We start from the raw sequence: 15,173 nt of genomic DNA on the forward strand, positions 1-15,173 counted from the left end.
GGAGCACAGCAGAGGCGTCCATGGCCGTGCAGGGCCATGGCATTCCGGCTGCTCGCTTTGTCTGGAGAGGGAGCTGCTCCCTGATACAGCCCATTTATTTCCATCCCAGAAGAAACAAGTGAGAAGCAGAGATAAGCACCCGCTGGTGGGTGATAAGGGCTGTTTACTGAGTTCCTTCTTTGTCCAAGAGGAATTTTAACATTTCTGCCACAATTTTAAACTCTGCCTTCGTTCCTGCTGTTGCTGGGAGGCGTTGGGCTCTGCCCTTTCTCAGAATATTTGTGGATCTCAGCCTTTGAGAGACTTTGCCTTGGTGCTCTTTGCTGTGTTATGTTCTGCATGCCCACCCACTGAACAGGAAGAGAAGAGCCCTGTGGCCAGGAGCTTTTTCTGCAGGCAGGGGTGTGCTGCCTTCAGCAACCTAGGGAGTCCCATCCCAAAAGCCAGACATGCAGGCTGTTCCCTGAGAGAGGCCAGCTTACCTGGCTCCTTTGCTGGAGCTACACACTTTTGGCAAGGACCCCCTTTGCCTTGGTGACAGGCTGCCCTCCACCTCTCTTCCCTGACTTTTCAGCTCTACTCTTGCTTTCCCAAATTGAAATCTGCTGGTTTTTCACAACAGGGAGACCTCATCTCTCTTTGGAAAGCTGGGGTCACGCTCACAGCTCTCTCCAGAGCCTCTTGCACAGCACTAGTGTCTTCAGCATGGTTTAGCTTTTTGTTGGTGCCATTGCTGAGATGAAAGGGCTGCGGGAGGCTCCAGAGATGACAAAGGCTGTGCTTTGCTAACAGGGTTGTGCAGCAAGGGACTGCCTCGTCCCAGAGGCCTCACAGGTCAGTTGGGTTCGTGTCAAGATCCACGTAGGTGGACCAAAGCTGGGAGTGTACTTCAGCATCCCAAGCAAGAGGTACTTTGAAGACCTGTTCTCTGGTTGGTGTGTTGGGCTCTTGTTTGCTTCAGATTTCCCTTGTGTGCCTGTTTTCATCTGTAGAGAGAAAAGGCCTGGCGTGGGGTGGTGGATCTATTTGCACCTTCCTCCTGCACCAGTGTGTGGGTAGGGATATGACTGGAAGTGGGCTTAGAGCCTCCTCTGAGGAGAGGACTTGCCCACTGTGCCAGGAGCACCGTGTAAAAAGCAGCCAATGCAAAATAAAACACATCCATCTTGTAACTTCGCTGGCCTTGAGGAGAAGAAATTTTTCAGTCTGTTTCTGAGACGTTGCTGCTTTGTACCATGTGAAGTCAATTCAAGGCAGGCTCCTTTCCAGCTAAATCTGACACCAGGAAATGTTCTTTTTCTCCCCATTTGCTTCCCGCCGCCCTGGCCCCAGCACAGGACAGCTCTGTGTGCAGCTCTGTGCAGAGCAGCCCTGCCGATGCTCCCCAGCCCGTGCCTCCTGCAGCAGCCTGCCTGCCGCTGGCTCCTGCTTGCCTTTCCTCCCTGTCCACAAGCTACTGCTGCTTAAAAGCTCCTTTATTCATCCTCTTTGCTCAAAGACAGTCATGCTGTCAGCCATCCTTGCTTCGTTGTTTCCTCCCCAGTGCTGGTGATATCTCTGATTCTTCCCTGAGACAGGCTTGCAGACCTGGGATGGGAGCAAGATGGAAAGGCTCATGAATGAAGATGGGATTTCCAGACAGTGATTGGTGTTAATTTATTCTTGCTAAATAAAACCTGGCTGCCTGCACTCTTCTCAAGTTGTGCAAGGCTGCACAAGCAGCAGAGGTTGTTGTTGCTGAGCCTTTGGTGGTGATGAGGCTTGGCCAGAGCCAAGCTAATGGGTTTCCCTTTGGTGGAGGTGCCACCCCAAGGCTGCAGCTCCTTGTCCGGTGTAAGGTATGTGACACACGGGTGTGCTGAGCATCTGCAGCCTGTGCTGCACTTCCTGCAGTGGGGACTAAGGAGCTGCTGCTGGCAGGAGCAGCCAAGCAGGCTGCTACCCATGGCCCTGCTCCTCTCCACCAGCCACCACTCCCCTGCAACACCCACCAGCTCGCCTCTGTGGCACCCACATTGTCACTGTGGTCACTGCAGCACAGGCGAGCGCTGACACGTGCATTGTCTCTCTTTGTGCTGCTCTGCTCTGAGTGCAGCAGGGGAAAAGATTTTTTTCAATTTCATCTCACATTTGAAATGTACATTCTGATATTAAATTTTTGCTATGGGGAATTATTTTTAATTATAGTGAGCTGGAAGATGATAAAATAAAGTTGAGTAAGTGAGACCTATGTGAAGAAGTCATGGAAACCTGATCATAGAAGTGGAAAGACACTCCTAGGACACTGGGTATTGTTCCCATGAAACAACATATCCTAATGTAAAGAAAATTGTAATTAAAGCTGTTAATCATCTGCTTTTAATGAGGAGGAAGAAGCTGAATATCTCAGAGACAAGGTCTTGAATTTTGTAGTTTGCCCAGGGAGGTGCCAGAAACCCCATGCCTGAAGATGGTCAAGTTTTAATGGTGCAAAGTTGTTCTGGCTTGGGGACATCACTACTGAGTAGATAGGCTACCTGTGTTGTTTTCATCCTTTTCTTTTCTGGCTAGGGAAGCCACTCACCAGCCAAACTCGCTTGCCTGGGATGGGGCAGGAGGAAGGGGGGGTAAACCATCTTCCTGACCCAGTCCTCAGGCTCCTGGCTGTACGTGATGTGAGCTGGGGGGGTGGGAGTGATCTCTGGGGTCTGACTGATCATACATCTCACCTATTCAGTCTTTGACATTGTTATTACAAGTCCTGATTTATTTAATTTATTAAAAGCCAAGACATCTGATGCTCTCCTGCCATGTCCCATCTCCTGCAGGGGATGTATCTAGAGTGGGAAGGAGGAGGAAGCCTGTGCTCTGGCTTTTTCCCCATCGTAATGCTCATGCTCCCACTGCACTGTTGGGTTTGTCCTCCGTTGAAGTGCATAATCAATATCCCAAAAGTCAAACTTTGATCAAGTCCTGAACTGCCTTAGAATAACTTAAGTCCAGGGCCAAATCTGGGGCTCTATGAATTATTCTTAAAATCTTGTTTCCTATTAAGCTGCTCTTAATCATATCATGAAATGAGATGGAAACATCAGTGACAGCAGTGACTTTGCTGAGGCAGAGTACCCATTCCACGGTAGCTGATTAATTAAAATATTCACATGAAATGGTACCTTGGTTATTTTTTAAGGAAACAGCCAGAGGTGATGCCGAGACTCCCCGACTGGACGCAAACCAGACGCTGGAGTGTGTGGGGGTTGCTGTGTGGTTTAGATCTGATGAAAGGCAGGAAATGGGAAAATCTGGCAAATCTCCCTGGCTTGACTTAACGGAGCCTCTTGACTTTTGCTAGAGTGCGTTTTTTGTGCTGTAATGGCCAAATGGAAATTTAGACTTGAAGCTGGATCCGAGCACTGCTATGCTTAGCTGGCTTGTACACAGCAGTGAAAGAGAAGGAAAGGTGTTTAAAAATTCCAGCCCCTGGGTTTAACTATTGCTTCCCTCTGAATTTCTTTGCTTTACTGCAGAGCAGAGAAAGCTGCAATAGCAACTGTACATTTGCCCTTGATTTTGTGTGGTACCTTCTTATTTCTGAGATGTCTCCCTTCTGCTACCCAAGTGAAACCTTATCTCATTCCTCAGAAGTGAGTGGTGCTTCAATTAGTGCAAATTAATTCAGAATCCTGTGTGGTTGCTCTAAAATAGATACCATTGACCCAGCCTGTGGAAAAGCATTGAGTTTTCAGAAATAGAAGCCAATTTATCAGCATTCCCTTTAACCTCTTTTTCTTTGTCAGGAGACTTTTTCAGCCAGGTTTGTCCTTCGCTGTTACCCTGGTGAAGGGGTGTGATGATTAGAGGGACTGAACCTGTCCTGTGAGCAGAGGCTGAGATGGTTGGGATTGTTCAGTCTGGAGAAGAGAAGGCTCTGTGGTGACTTTATCAGCCTTTCAGTACCTGGAGGAGCCTACAGGATTGCTGGAGAGGGACTTCTTAGAAGGGCATATAGTGTTAGGACAAGAGGGAATGGATTTAAACTGAGACAAAGTTTAGATTGGATATCAGGGAGGCATTCTTTACTGTGAGAGGGGTGAGGCCCTGGCACAGATTGCCTGGAGAACTGGAGAAGGCCAGGCTGGATGGAGCCCTGAGCAACCTGGTCTAGTGGAAGGTGTCCCTGCCCATGGCAGGGGATGTTGGACCTGAATGACCTTTAAGGTTCCTTTCAACCCAAACCATTCTGTGAGTCTGTACTGTTCTGGCAGCCCTGCAGATAAAAGTTCAGATTCAAGCCTATGAAGAAAATCTGTCACAGGCCACAAGCTGCAGGAACAACCCCTTTAAAGAAGTATTAAGAACAGCAGATACTTGCAGTGAATTAATCTAATGTCTGTTGAATTGCAGCCTCTGTGGGCTCTCTTTCAGCTCTTGTGCTTTCCTCTCAGTGCTGCTGAGCTGTGGCATGTGCCATCAAGCCAGGTGGTTAAGATTCCATTGCAGTGTGACTGTGGGTTTTGTAGCCTCCCTTAATTTAATTTAGATTTATATGTTCAGACTATAATCAATTTTTATGCTAGTTTAATAAGCAAATTTATGCTATCAGCATGCTAAAGAGACTTGTCATTCACAGCTTCCCAGTCAATCCACCATTTCCCATTTTAGCAAAGTGCTCAGTTGTCCTAAATTCAGTGATGACTCTGCAGTTCTGGCTTGCAAGTCGACCCCCACCAGGCATGGCCTGTGCCTGTGCTGGCCCCTGGAAATACTCTGTGTGGTGCAGTAAAGGGACAAGCAATTGCATATCCCCAGATATTGGGCAGTCTGACTCAGATGGATTGCCAAGTGTTTTTGCAGTAAATAGGGACTTTTATTTCCTCCTCATAAGAGAGACAAATCCTGTGTTAGAAAATGCCTGAGGATAAGAAAGAGTTGAGTTTAGTCTCGACTGGCAGGAATCACTTTCTCATTTAAAGCACTGCTCACTAGGGCATCTCTTTTTCTCTCTCCTCACCTTACAGGAAGATCTGCCTTCACTGTAAGTGCTCCCAGGAAGAGCACATTGTAACAGTTATGCCTCTGGAGATGGAGAAGACAGTCACGAAGCTCATGTTTGACTTCCAGAGGAGTTCAACTTCTGACGACGACTCAGGCTGTGCTTTGGAGGAGTATGCCTGGGTGCCCCCCGGCCTGAAGCCTGAGCAGGTAATGATGACACCACCCAGCTGCCAGAAAATAATTTTTTTTGCATGTTCTTTCAAAATAGTTTACCTGATTTTTCTTCTAGGAGTGTGAGCACTTGTTGTGTGTGGCTGTTTCTGGGTGCACTAGAGAGACTTTGCAGGGTCTGAATGCTCAAATGGAACAAAACAGACACGTGATCCTTGCAGGACCTGTGGTTTTCTGCATCTGTGGATGTAATTGGTAATTGAGAGCAGGGGAAACAAAATACCTCCAGGATGGGATTTCTTGTGGTTGTGCAAGGGAAAAGACGTATCTAATATTTCACTGGGAAAGAAGCAATGGGACTCAAGTGTTTCCCAGGGGCTCAGTGTTTGTGTTCTGCCCTCCTGGACTGCTCTTCTCTGTGGTGAGTCCAGAGCAGACAGTCAAAGCTGGTAGATAACTCTGAAAAATGGGCCAAAAGCTTTGTGGTTTGGGTTTTCCAAGCATGATGTTTATGCCTTGCTGGAAGGAATAGCTTAAATAAAGCTCAAGTCTCTTGGTGCAGGATTGAGTGGGATGGATTAGACCTCAGTGTGCTCTGTGGAGCGTGCGTTGATTCTGCTCCTTCCAGTTTACATGATTCCTTTGATTTTTACGCTGGTCCTTTATGTGTTCAAGTCAGAAACTTCATTTGCAGTGGAGATGGCAAAATGAGCTTAGCCTTGGTAATTGCAGTGTGATATGATATGATACGGCAATAATTTTAAACTGTAAGGAGGCTGGAAGGGGGTGGAAAGCTTTCATTCTTACTGCCGTAGTTGCTGTCCTTAAGTACTGTGTTTTCCTGTGCTTTTATTCAGACAGGCTTAGGAATTTCCTGAAATATTTTGGCACTACCCGTAGGCTGTAAATATTATCTGTCTGATTAGAGAAAATCCAGTTGTTTGGTAGCTTGTTTCTTTTTTTTTTTTCCTTGTCTGTATAAGCCTTGCTCATTGCTCACTTGAAACTCCACAGCACCATGTGTCTCATTTGGTGCCATCCAACTGTGCAAATCAGGCAGCAGCCTTATTTTCTGTCACCTTCCTTATGTCAGAGGCTCTCCTTTTGCCTCACAGGAGGTACAAGATGTGGTGTGTGGAGAAGTGCAGATGGTTCTGAAGTGGCTCTGCTGGTCCTTCATGCTGTGGCAACATGAACTGGTTGTGTTTGGGGGTTCCCCTTGGAGATCCATACCCAAGCTGGTGCCACCTGCTCTCATTGCTGGTTTCTGACCAGGCATGTCAGCAGCTTCTGGAGCACAAGCTGGCCCATGTTCCTGTAGCTTTGGGTGGAAATAAAGGTATTTAGTGACAGGTGGCACCTGACCAGGTAGACATGGTTATGGGCAGTGATTGAAACCCTCTTTCAGCATGGAGGTGACATATTCCAGGAGACCTGTGTGCTTCTTTGATCCCTTAGGTGCTCTTTAAATGTGGCATCAGGGAGCTGGGGATGCTTGGGAGGAAAGAGAAGTCCTTTAGCTCTACCAGTTGCTACTGACATCTCATGCTTTACTCAGATTAATGTAATTTTAGGTTCTTCCAGCATCTGCTCCTTGCAGAGGTCATGGTGTTCCTCAGTCCAAACACTTGTTTTCTCAGTATGCTCCTCAGTCTGCATCGCTGGGCCTTTCAGCAAATTTGCCACTTCAGTCCTGTCTCTAATCACCACGGAGATAAAAAGCAACCATAAGCAGAGGCAGAGACAGGCCCTGAAATCCATCCAGCAGAGCTCACCTGCCAGCCCTGTCATGACTTTTCACATTAGATGAGCCACTAAGATGACAAAAGTGAGGAGTGACTTCCCTGGGCTGTGCAGGAGCCATGCTGCAGGCCTGGTGTTTGTCCCTGGTGAAGAGCTGCACACTGAATTTCATGGAATCACAGAATTGTTGTCCCATAGCTGGGGATGCCCCATAGTGCAGGAGGGGCCATTTACCTCCCATGGGGGTAGGAGATGCCTCTGCAGCAGCTCACTGGGGATGTGTCAGTCTGCAGGCAGATTTGGCTTTTTGGTCAGTGAGTCGGGTGTGTGCAGTTATGTGGAGCCTCTGCAGGGGTGGTGCCTGCCATGGAGCAGCTGGTGGGCTCTGCCCTGGCTGAGGGTACTGCTGTCAGGCTGGGCTGAAAATACACATCAACAGGCAGGGAGTTTTTCTCTGCCTCCTGCTGTTTCGCTGATGCATTTTTTTGGATGTGAAACAGATTAAATGAAACAACTTTTTCCACAATATTCTACTTTATTAAAATCTCAGTGCGGTATATGAACTGGGGAGGTAAGTGTTCCCCTGAAAGACTAATGCAATTTTCTTATTTTACTTGGATGACCGCCTCCCTGTCCTCACTATTCTTGGGAGACAGCGCTCATGCCTCACTCAACACAGCAATTTACAGGATTTCAGTGGGGAGGAGTTGGCCTGCAAACATGACATTGTTTTTTGGCAGTGTCCAAAGGTCATTTCAGTATTTGAAGAGTCCCTTCAATCCAAAGCTTAAATTACTGTCATCTAGAGGGGAATAGCCTCAAACCTATAAGATCCCACTGTACTCCTGGACACTAACTCAGGCCTCAGCTGCTCTGTGGCACATGTCATAGTGAAAATCATGTTGGTTACTCAATGCCCAGTACTGAAGACAAAAAAGCATTGGTCCAATGTTCACAGATACTGATCCAAACATTGTAATGAGGAGTGGAGCTGGAAGTTATCCCTTATATTATGGCTCATCAGTGTGTAAGACTAAAAAGCCTTACAGTGTGTAAGGCTAAAAAGGGCTTGACTTAAAAGCCGTAAATGCAATGTATTTCTAAATATGTTTATAACACAGGGGTTAGGATAGTAATTTAAAAATTGATAGCACCCCTGCATAAGGTATGATAAAAATTTTTCTGGTAAATCAACTAAAATATATGACATTTATGTCTGCTCAAGAAAGAGGAAGGAACACTGGAAATGTTCTTTCATTGAGGAGCCTACAAGAACTTAGTTTGTCCAACGTAGCAAATTGCTCATTAGAATTGTTCTTTGCCCTGTTCATTAGAGGGGTAAGAGCAGTTATCCAGGCTCCAGCTTTAGCCCAAGAACATAGACATAAACTGTCTCCAAATGCATTCAGGCAGGAAATTGGAAGAAGTTTGAGACCATCAGAGGTGTAAGGCTCAGCAACAACCTGCCAGCCAGGAAAGTGACAGGTAAAAACCCAGGACTGAGCTCCATAAATCACAATGTGATAAGGAAACAGAGTTTCTTGTAGTAGCAGTCAGCTACACAGGATGGCCAGGAGGCTTCTGTGGGGTCTAATCCCACTTGGATTGGACTCAATGAGAAGTTGTCTTATGGTAGAAGAGGGACTTCCCTTCTGGAAGGTAGGGATGCAGATGGGAACGGCAGAGATGGCTGTACAGAAGCAGGGACATGGGCTTTAAAAAATTATCTTTTTTTCTGCCTTGCATTTCAATGATTGGATAAAGAAATAAGTGTCAAAGCCTTGAAATGGGCAAACACCTTTAGAAGTGTGTCCTCAGCAAAGCAAAATCCCAGGCTGAGCCTGGCTGCTGAGGCAGAGGAAGACATCTTTGGGAGCCAGTTTGTCTGCTGGGGCTGGCAGTGTGACAGCTGATCCTCCTTGCACTGGCATAAGTTTGAGGGCAGATGCTTGAAAATAAGTCCTTCTGTGATGTGTTTTTCACATTTTTAGGCAAGGCATGTGTAAATACATGTGAATGTGCAGCCTTGAATTCCTTGGGCCTGTGGTTTGAAGAAATCCAAAGGCGTTATAACATGCCACTTTGAATTTCTGAATACAAGGGATTTTTTAGGATTTCTATCTTTATTGTGTCTCAGTATTAGGAGCAGCTGGGTATGGGCAGAAATTTCCAATTAAACAAAAGATGGGGCTCTACTTCAGCCTCGCTGTGGCTTTTTTGTATGGCTCTGGCATGCCAGCATCTGAGAACCTTGCATGTGCTGTAAGAACTTAATTCCCTCTTGTTGTCAACACAGTTGCTCTGGTTGAGTCCCTTAAAAAGTTATGAAAATCTCATCTGAGCTAAAATTAGCAGCATGAAGGTTCGGGGGACCATTTTTCTCTAAGGCAGCTGTTAAGAGCTTGGACCTCAAGAGCTTTGCAGTGGTGTGAAACTTGTAGCTGTCACAGGGAATTTATCCAGGGGCTAGAATACGTGTTAATCCTTCTTCTGGATATTTTGAAAGACCTGTTGCAAGGGCTTGAGTTATAAAACCTCCTAGTTTCATCAGTTGCTGTTCAGGTCACAAAGTGAGGAAAGGAGAACGGAGATGAACCTACACTGAACATGCATTTACACCTTACATAAAGATTTTCACCATTCTGGTGAGGCAGAAAGTACATTATCTGGGCCAGGCATCTCTGGGGGATGTGTGTCTCACTTGTGCCTGTGTGTCACGGTCATTGTACCATCTTGTTCTTTCTTGAGCCTTCGGAGTTCAGCAAACTGTTTCACTCCTCAAGAGACTGAAGGCTTGCATGGGGCAAGGAAGGAGTAAAACAAACCAAAACGACCCAAACCTGTGTAGTAGTGGGAAGCAGACAAGCTAATTTACAACCTGATAGAGGAAGGACAAAAGGCCCGTGAAGAGCTCTTCCTTGCTGGTAGATCCTGAGAGCAGAGCAGCATGGATGGAAAGCTGAGGGCCCTGAGGAGAAGCTCTTCCTGGTGTAGCCTGCTCCCAGGAGCTGCAGCTGCCTCTCATTTTGCCCGCTTACACATGTGCACGCTGGAGTATTTTACCCAAAAGCTGCCTTTCAGCACGTTTTGAAAAGCTCTCCAGTTTCACTTTGAGGTAGGGTAAGTCCATCACCTCCCCGGTGAACTCTCTCAGTATCTAAATAGCCCGGCAGTTAGCGGCTCTTATTTCAAGGCTGGAGCTGTCTAAATCCAGCCTCCAGGCATCGGACTGTGCCGAATGCTTCCCAGCTGCTGGATGGAGCAGCAGTCCTGCACACGGAATGCTGTGCTTTTTCTGAGTATGATGCCAGTGCTGCATGACTTGGGGGCAGCTGGAGTGGGCAGGAGGTCCTGGAGCTGGTCACCTGCCCTGGAACAGAGTGGATGAAGTGTGAGCACATCCCATGCTGCAAAAGAGCCCATGGCAAAACCGTGTGTCTGTACATTTGCTCCATTTCTGTATTCTGGGGTGTTGCCCTGATCGTGGTGAGCCAATGGAAGCTGTCAAAATTACTTAATCCTTGAACAATCTTATTACCAGGGAAGGAATCAGCTACTCTTGGTGGGTCACAGAAACGAAACCACTCGCCTGACATGGTTCGCTCGATTCTGAAATTTGAAGAATATGTGTGGGGGTCAGCAAAGGTGAGAGCAGGAGAGGAGCAGGGAGTGGAAAAGGAAACTGAAAAACCGTGGACTACCCAATAGAAACTTCTCCTGGAGCTTTATTCCACTGTGCAATTACAGCTTTTCTGAGTTGCAGTGTTATGCAAGTGTGCTACCCCATGCCTTAGAAATCCAAGAACATGTTATGTGGGATACCCAGGGGAATGATCAGTGATGATCAATGCAGCAGGTGATCATTATCATTCCTGGTGCTCCAGGGGACCCTGAGCCCTGCATGGACCTCGCAGCATAGACCGTTCTTGATGCTGTTGAAAGCACTGATCTGGCTCTTTTTAATCCAAATTCAATTTCGGCTTAAAAAAAAAAAGAAAAAGAAAAACCATGTCATAGGCTTTCCCAAGTCCAAAACGTGCGGACGCAGGGCCTTCATTCAAACGCTCCTCTTTGATGGCAGCAGGAAGCGGCGCTTCCACGGGATCTCTTACAGAGAGAGCTGCTCCAGAGGCTTGGCAGGGAGGGATGTCGTTCTGACTGGGGAGCAGCAGCGCTCTGACGCCTCAGCTGCCGTGGGAGAGGAGCGTGCGGAAAGCCGCAGAGCGTGCCAGAACAAATAGCACTTAGAAAAATGATTTTTCCTTTGTTCCCTGCCTTTGTCCCTCTGCCTTAGGAGCGGGTTTCCAAGAGCAGGCGCAGCGTTGCGGGATGCCGGACTGCCCGGCGCCAGGAGTGCCTCCGCTGCTGTGTGATGGGCACTCTCAGTCTGGGGGTGACACAGGCCTGCTCCCAGCTGGCGCTCTGGGCTCTCAGAGGACACTCTGCATCCCTCCAGGGTGCCTACCTGCCTGCCTGCATCCCCACGCTTGGCAGAGCCAGCCAGCAGTTCCCACTCTTCAGAGCATCTGGCCCTGCTGTAAGGATTGTTTTGCTTCAAAAAAATAAATTAGTGCTTTGTATCCTAATGGCCTTGGAAAAGGAGGACGTGCCAGACTCAGGCCAAAGCACACTGAACCCGTTTTCCAGGCTCACACGTGCTGTCATCTGTGGAGCTTGTGTGTGAGTCAACATGTACAAACACTTGCAATGTTTCACAGACATATTGGGAAGGTTGTTTGCATGTGGTTTGTTTGGGATTATTTTCCCCCTTGCTTTTCCAAGGGAGGCCATCAGGAATGAGAGACACACAAAAACATCAGGTTTGTTTCTCTGTCAATTTTAAGTGCTCAGTGTAAAGGGTCATTAAAGCCTGACGTGTGCTCTTCAGAAGCTGGCACTGGGGAGGAGCAGGCAAGCCACAGGAGCAGCCCTGCTCGCCCAGGCCAGCACAGGCTTGTCAGAGCCACTGTTTGCCTTCCTCCCTCAGCAGCCAAGTCCCGTGGGAGTTTGCACGCAGCAGCGAGCCAGGAGAAGGGGCCACAATGGAGCACACACACATCAGTGTGCTGCCACCTCCCTGTGCTGCCACGGGACATCCCTGGGTGTCATGGAATGGACTGCCAGGGCTGTGGTACCCCGGCACGTTCCCAGGGGAAATGATGCTGTGCTGGACATGGAGGGGACACTGGGGAGTGCTGTGTTTTGAACAGAGTCCACTGTGTGTGATGCTTTACTGCACTGTGCCTGAGTGCTGGCTGACTCACCAAGGTCCCCTTCTTGGGGACATCCGTGTTCAGGCACCCTACTGCACACAGGCCAGCACGTCCTACCCTCACAGGGCTCTTTGCAAAAGCCTTGCAGTTGGTTGTGCAGTTGGTTTGGTTTCAGGAGAGCCAGGCAGGATTGCCCAGCTGGAGCTGTGAGGGCTGAGCAAGTCAGCACCCGTGCCAGGACACTGTGAGCTCCTTTGTAGTCCATCCCAGCCATAGAGTCATCCCAAACAGCCCGGTTTGGTGGGTGCTTTAGGAAGGGGGGTTGTGCTCAGGGCGAGTACAGCCAAATGCTGCTTCCCAACAGCAATTTGTGGCGTAAGAAATATTATATTTCCCCTTCACCTTCTTTAATTCATTGATCAAAGAGATCCTTCACCAATAGCTTGAATTTACAGGATGTTTGCAAACTTTTCCTTCTAGGAGGTGTAAGGCTTTGCTCACAGATATGCTCATGTGGGTTTTGTCTTTGGTCACCCTGGGACCATCAGGACAAGCTGTAGTCCTGCCTTTATTTAGCAGGGCCAGGGTAGGTTTGTAAACTGTCAAAGTTAAACTGGAAACATACTCCAAACCTAAGAAGACCACAGAGCACAAAGGCATTTGTAAACTAATGTAATTACTCTCTTCAGTGCCTTTGAATAAAGTTGGCTCCAGTTTAAAGGCTTTTTCCTACCCTGTTTTTACATTATGTTCTTTCCTTTCTCCTGGTTTGTGACTTTTTTAATTTCTACCTTCCCCTCCTCCCTTTTAGCATCAAGCAGCTGTTAATTTCCAAAATGTATATAGGTTTTTCTTAGCAAAATTTGGTGTTTGGACATTTTCCTTATAAAGGTGAGAATAACACCTTGGGAATCTGTTGTGCCAGGTTCTGGTAGCATGGAGCCTGTCTTGAGTGGGACCTCCTTGGGGCAGGATAGAGCTTGCCCAGCCCGCCAGTATCCCATGGCACCCACAGCTGTCCCCATGTCCAGTGCATTGGCCAGACCATGCCCATGGCATCTGCGATCTTGAGATGTTGTGTGAAGCTTTATTTTAACTCATTGTGATGTTTTCCAGTCTCTTTTGGGATTTCTCTCATGCAGATGTGAGCAGAAGTCAGACTGAAGTGAGACAAGCAGGAAAACTGAGGATAAAACCTAGTCCAACCCCACAAGGGGCTCCTGTGTGTTAATGATGTTTGTTGGGATAACCACGGGCAGAGCAGATCTGTTGTGAGGAGGATGCAGAGCTGCTGGGTTGTTCAGCAGAAGTATTTAATAATAAAGCAGTTACAGATACTGCATGGTTTAGAGAGGAAATGTTATCTCTCTGGGGTCATTGCCCGCACTGTTATCCTTATCTGGGTGCAACTCCAGTTGCAGAGCATGTAAGGGCAGTGAGAGCCATCAGGCACATGGGGGGTCTGGCCCTGGCCCTGCAAGGCTCACCAGCTACAAGGCTTGTGCATGCTGTAACACAGGGCTGGATGGAGGAGGAGTTACTTTAGCATAAAACAGTGACCTTTTGTACAAAAGCAAAGTGCAGACTGAGCAGTTTTAGTTTCCCAGCAAGTTAACACTTTCTGCAGGCTTTTCCCCTGAAAAGTCAGGTTGATCTAGGAATCCCCTTTTCCTTCTTTACTTTTGAGCATCACAGAGGCCTGTGGCAGCCCAGCTGCTCCCATGCCAGGTCAGAAATGCTGTTGTCAGCCAGCTGGGCACACAGGCAGCAAAGCTGGCAGCCTGTGGCCCTGTTCCTCCCAGTCTCGGGTCTCCCATCCAAGGAAGTGGGTTCATGCCATGGGAACAGGTGATGGATGAGAGAGTGTAATATGCACAGGCATGGCCTAATGTCAGCCTGGGCAAGGGATGTCCTTCCACTCTTCATCTGCCCTCTGGGTGGATCTCTTGGGATAGAAGTGATGTCCTGGGTGAAAGGATCTGTGCATCCCTCTGGTTCAAGTTTTTCCCCACAAGGGGATGGTGCTGCAGGAGGGAATGGTGGCTCCAGAAGGGGATGGTGGCTGCAGAAAACTGCTGACAGGAGTAAAGATTTTCTCCCCATGAGATGTTCCACAGGTACTGGACAAGGATTGGCAGCTGCCTCTGCTCCATCCTCTCCATGAGCACTCCTCTAGAAGGTCCCTGTGGCTGATGCAGATCCAAAGCAAACCCTTTCAGGTTATTTCAGGCAACACAACACAGGTTGGAGCCTGTTGTATTTATTTTGTTTTGCTTCTCAAACCAAATTGCCCATCCCTGCCAAGCTATGTTGCTGGTGTGATGGGAACCAGTTCCTACAGTCCTGCTGGGAGTAAATGGAAAACTTCCCAGCGGAAGCAGGAGCAGAGCTGGGCACGTACATCCTGCTGGATTGTGCTCCAGGAATGCAGCACCCAGGCAGCTGAAGGAAGAGCTCCCATCCTTGGGTTTTGCCCAAGGTGAGCGTCTTGGGGCTCGTTGCTGTAGTAATTTGGCAGCTCTTAAAAAAAAAAGTAATTTATGGTCTCCACCAGCTTCAAGGACTGGGTGGGCAGAAAAAGTTCATTGCAAGAAATCAAAACACAAGCTAACCAATGTGAGCACAGGGCACAGTGAGCAGCCTCTCTGCACGTGGGGGATTTGGCAGCAGAAGCCACAGCAGTGTGTGCTGGCTGGGCACGAACAGCGTGGCCATGTGGGAGCCTGGCAGCCCAGGAAAGGGTCTGGTGTGGCAGCTGGGGCATTGCTGGGGGATTTTTAACTGCAAACTTTGCTGCATGAACTTAGGGAGCTCATTTAACATCATGATGCTGCAATTAGTCCTTTGCAATGTGCATATTTGCTACCTTGTGTAGCGTCATAAGAATTTTAGTGTTTTTAATGTGCTTTGATGTTCCTGGATGAAGGATGCTCTATAAATGCAAAGTAAGTATTCTAATGTATGTAGTTTGTCTTCTTTTTAACATAACAAAATACTTTGCAGCCATTCTTTCTTTGACAGTTTCCATAGCTGGTGGGTCTGTTTCTGCTGTGCCTTAGCAAAACGAATTTA

General features: G+C 47.8%; 1 protein-coding gene across 4 annotated transcripts in view; it reads left to right on the forward strand.

Moving 5' to 3' along the window:
• The window catches only part of PRICKLE2 (prickle planar cell polarity protein 2), a 103,382-nt gene that overhangs the window by 65,905 nt on the left and 22,304 nt on the right, over nt 1–15,173 (forward strand). For all 4 annotated transcript variants that reach the window (XM_005420186.2, XM_031056366.1, XM_031056365.1 and 1 more), the window contains exon 2: nt 4,998–5,181. In XM_005420186.2, coding sequence (XP_005420243.1) covers nt 5,050–5,181 — 132 coding nt within the window. In that variant the 5' untranslated portion in view covers nt 4,998–5,049. The remainder of the gene's footprint in view (nt 1–4,997; nt 5,182–15,173) is intronic.

The sequence above is a fragment of the Geospiza fortis genome, unplaced genomic scaffold (assembly GCF_000277835.1).
Source record: "Geospiza fortis unplaced genomic scaffold, GeoFor_1.0 scaffold70, whole genome shotgun sequence".
Classification (NCBI taxonomy): domain Eukaryota; kingdom Metazoa; phylum Chordata; class Aves; order Passeriformes; family Thraupidae; genus Geospiza; species Geospiza fortis.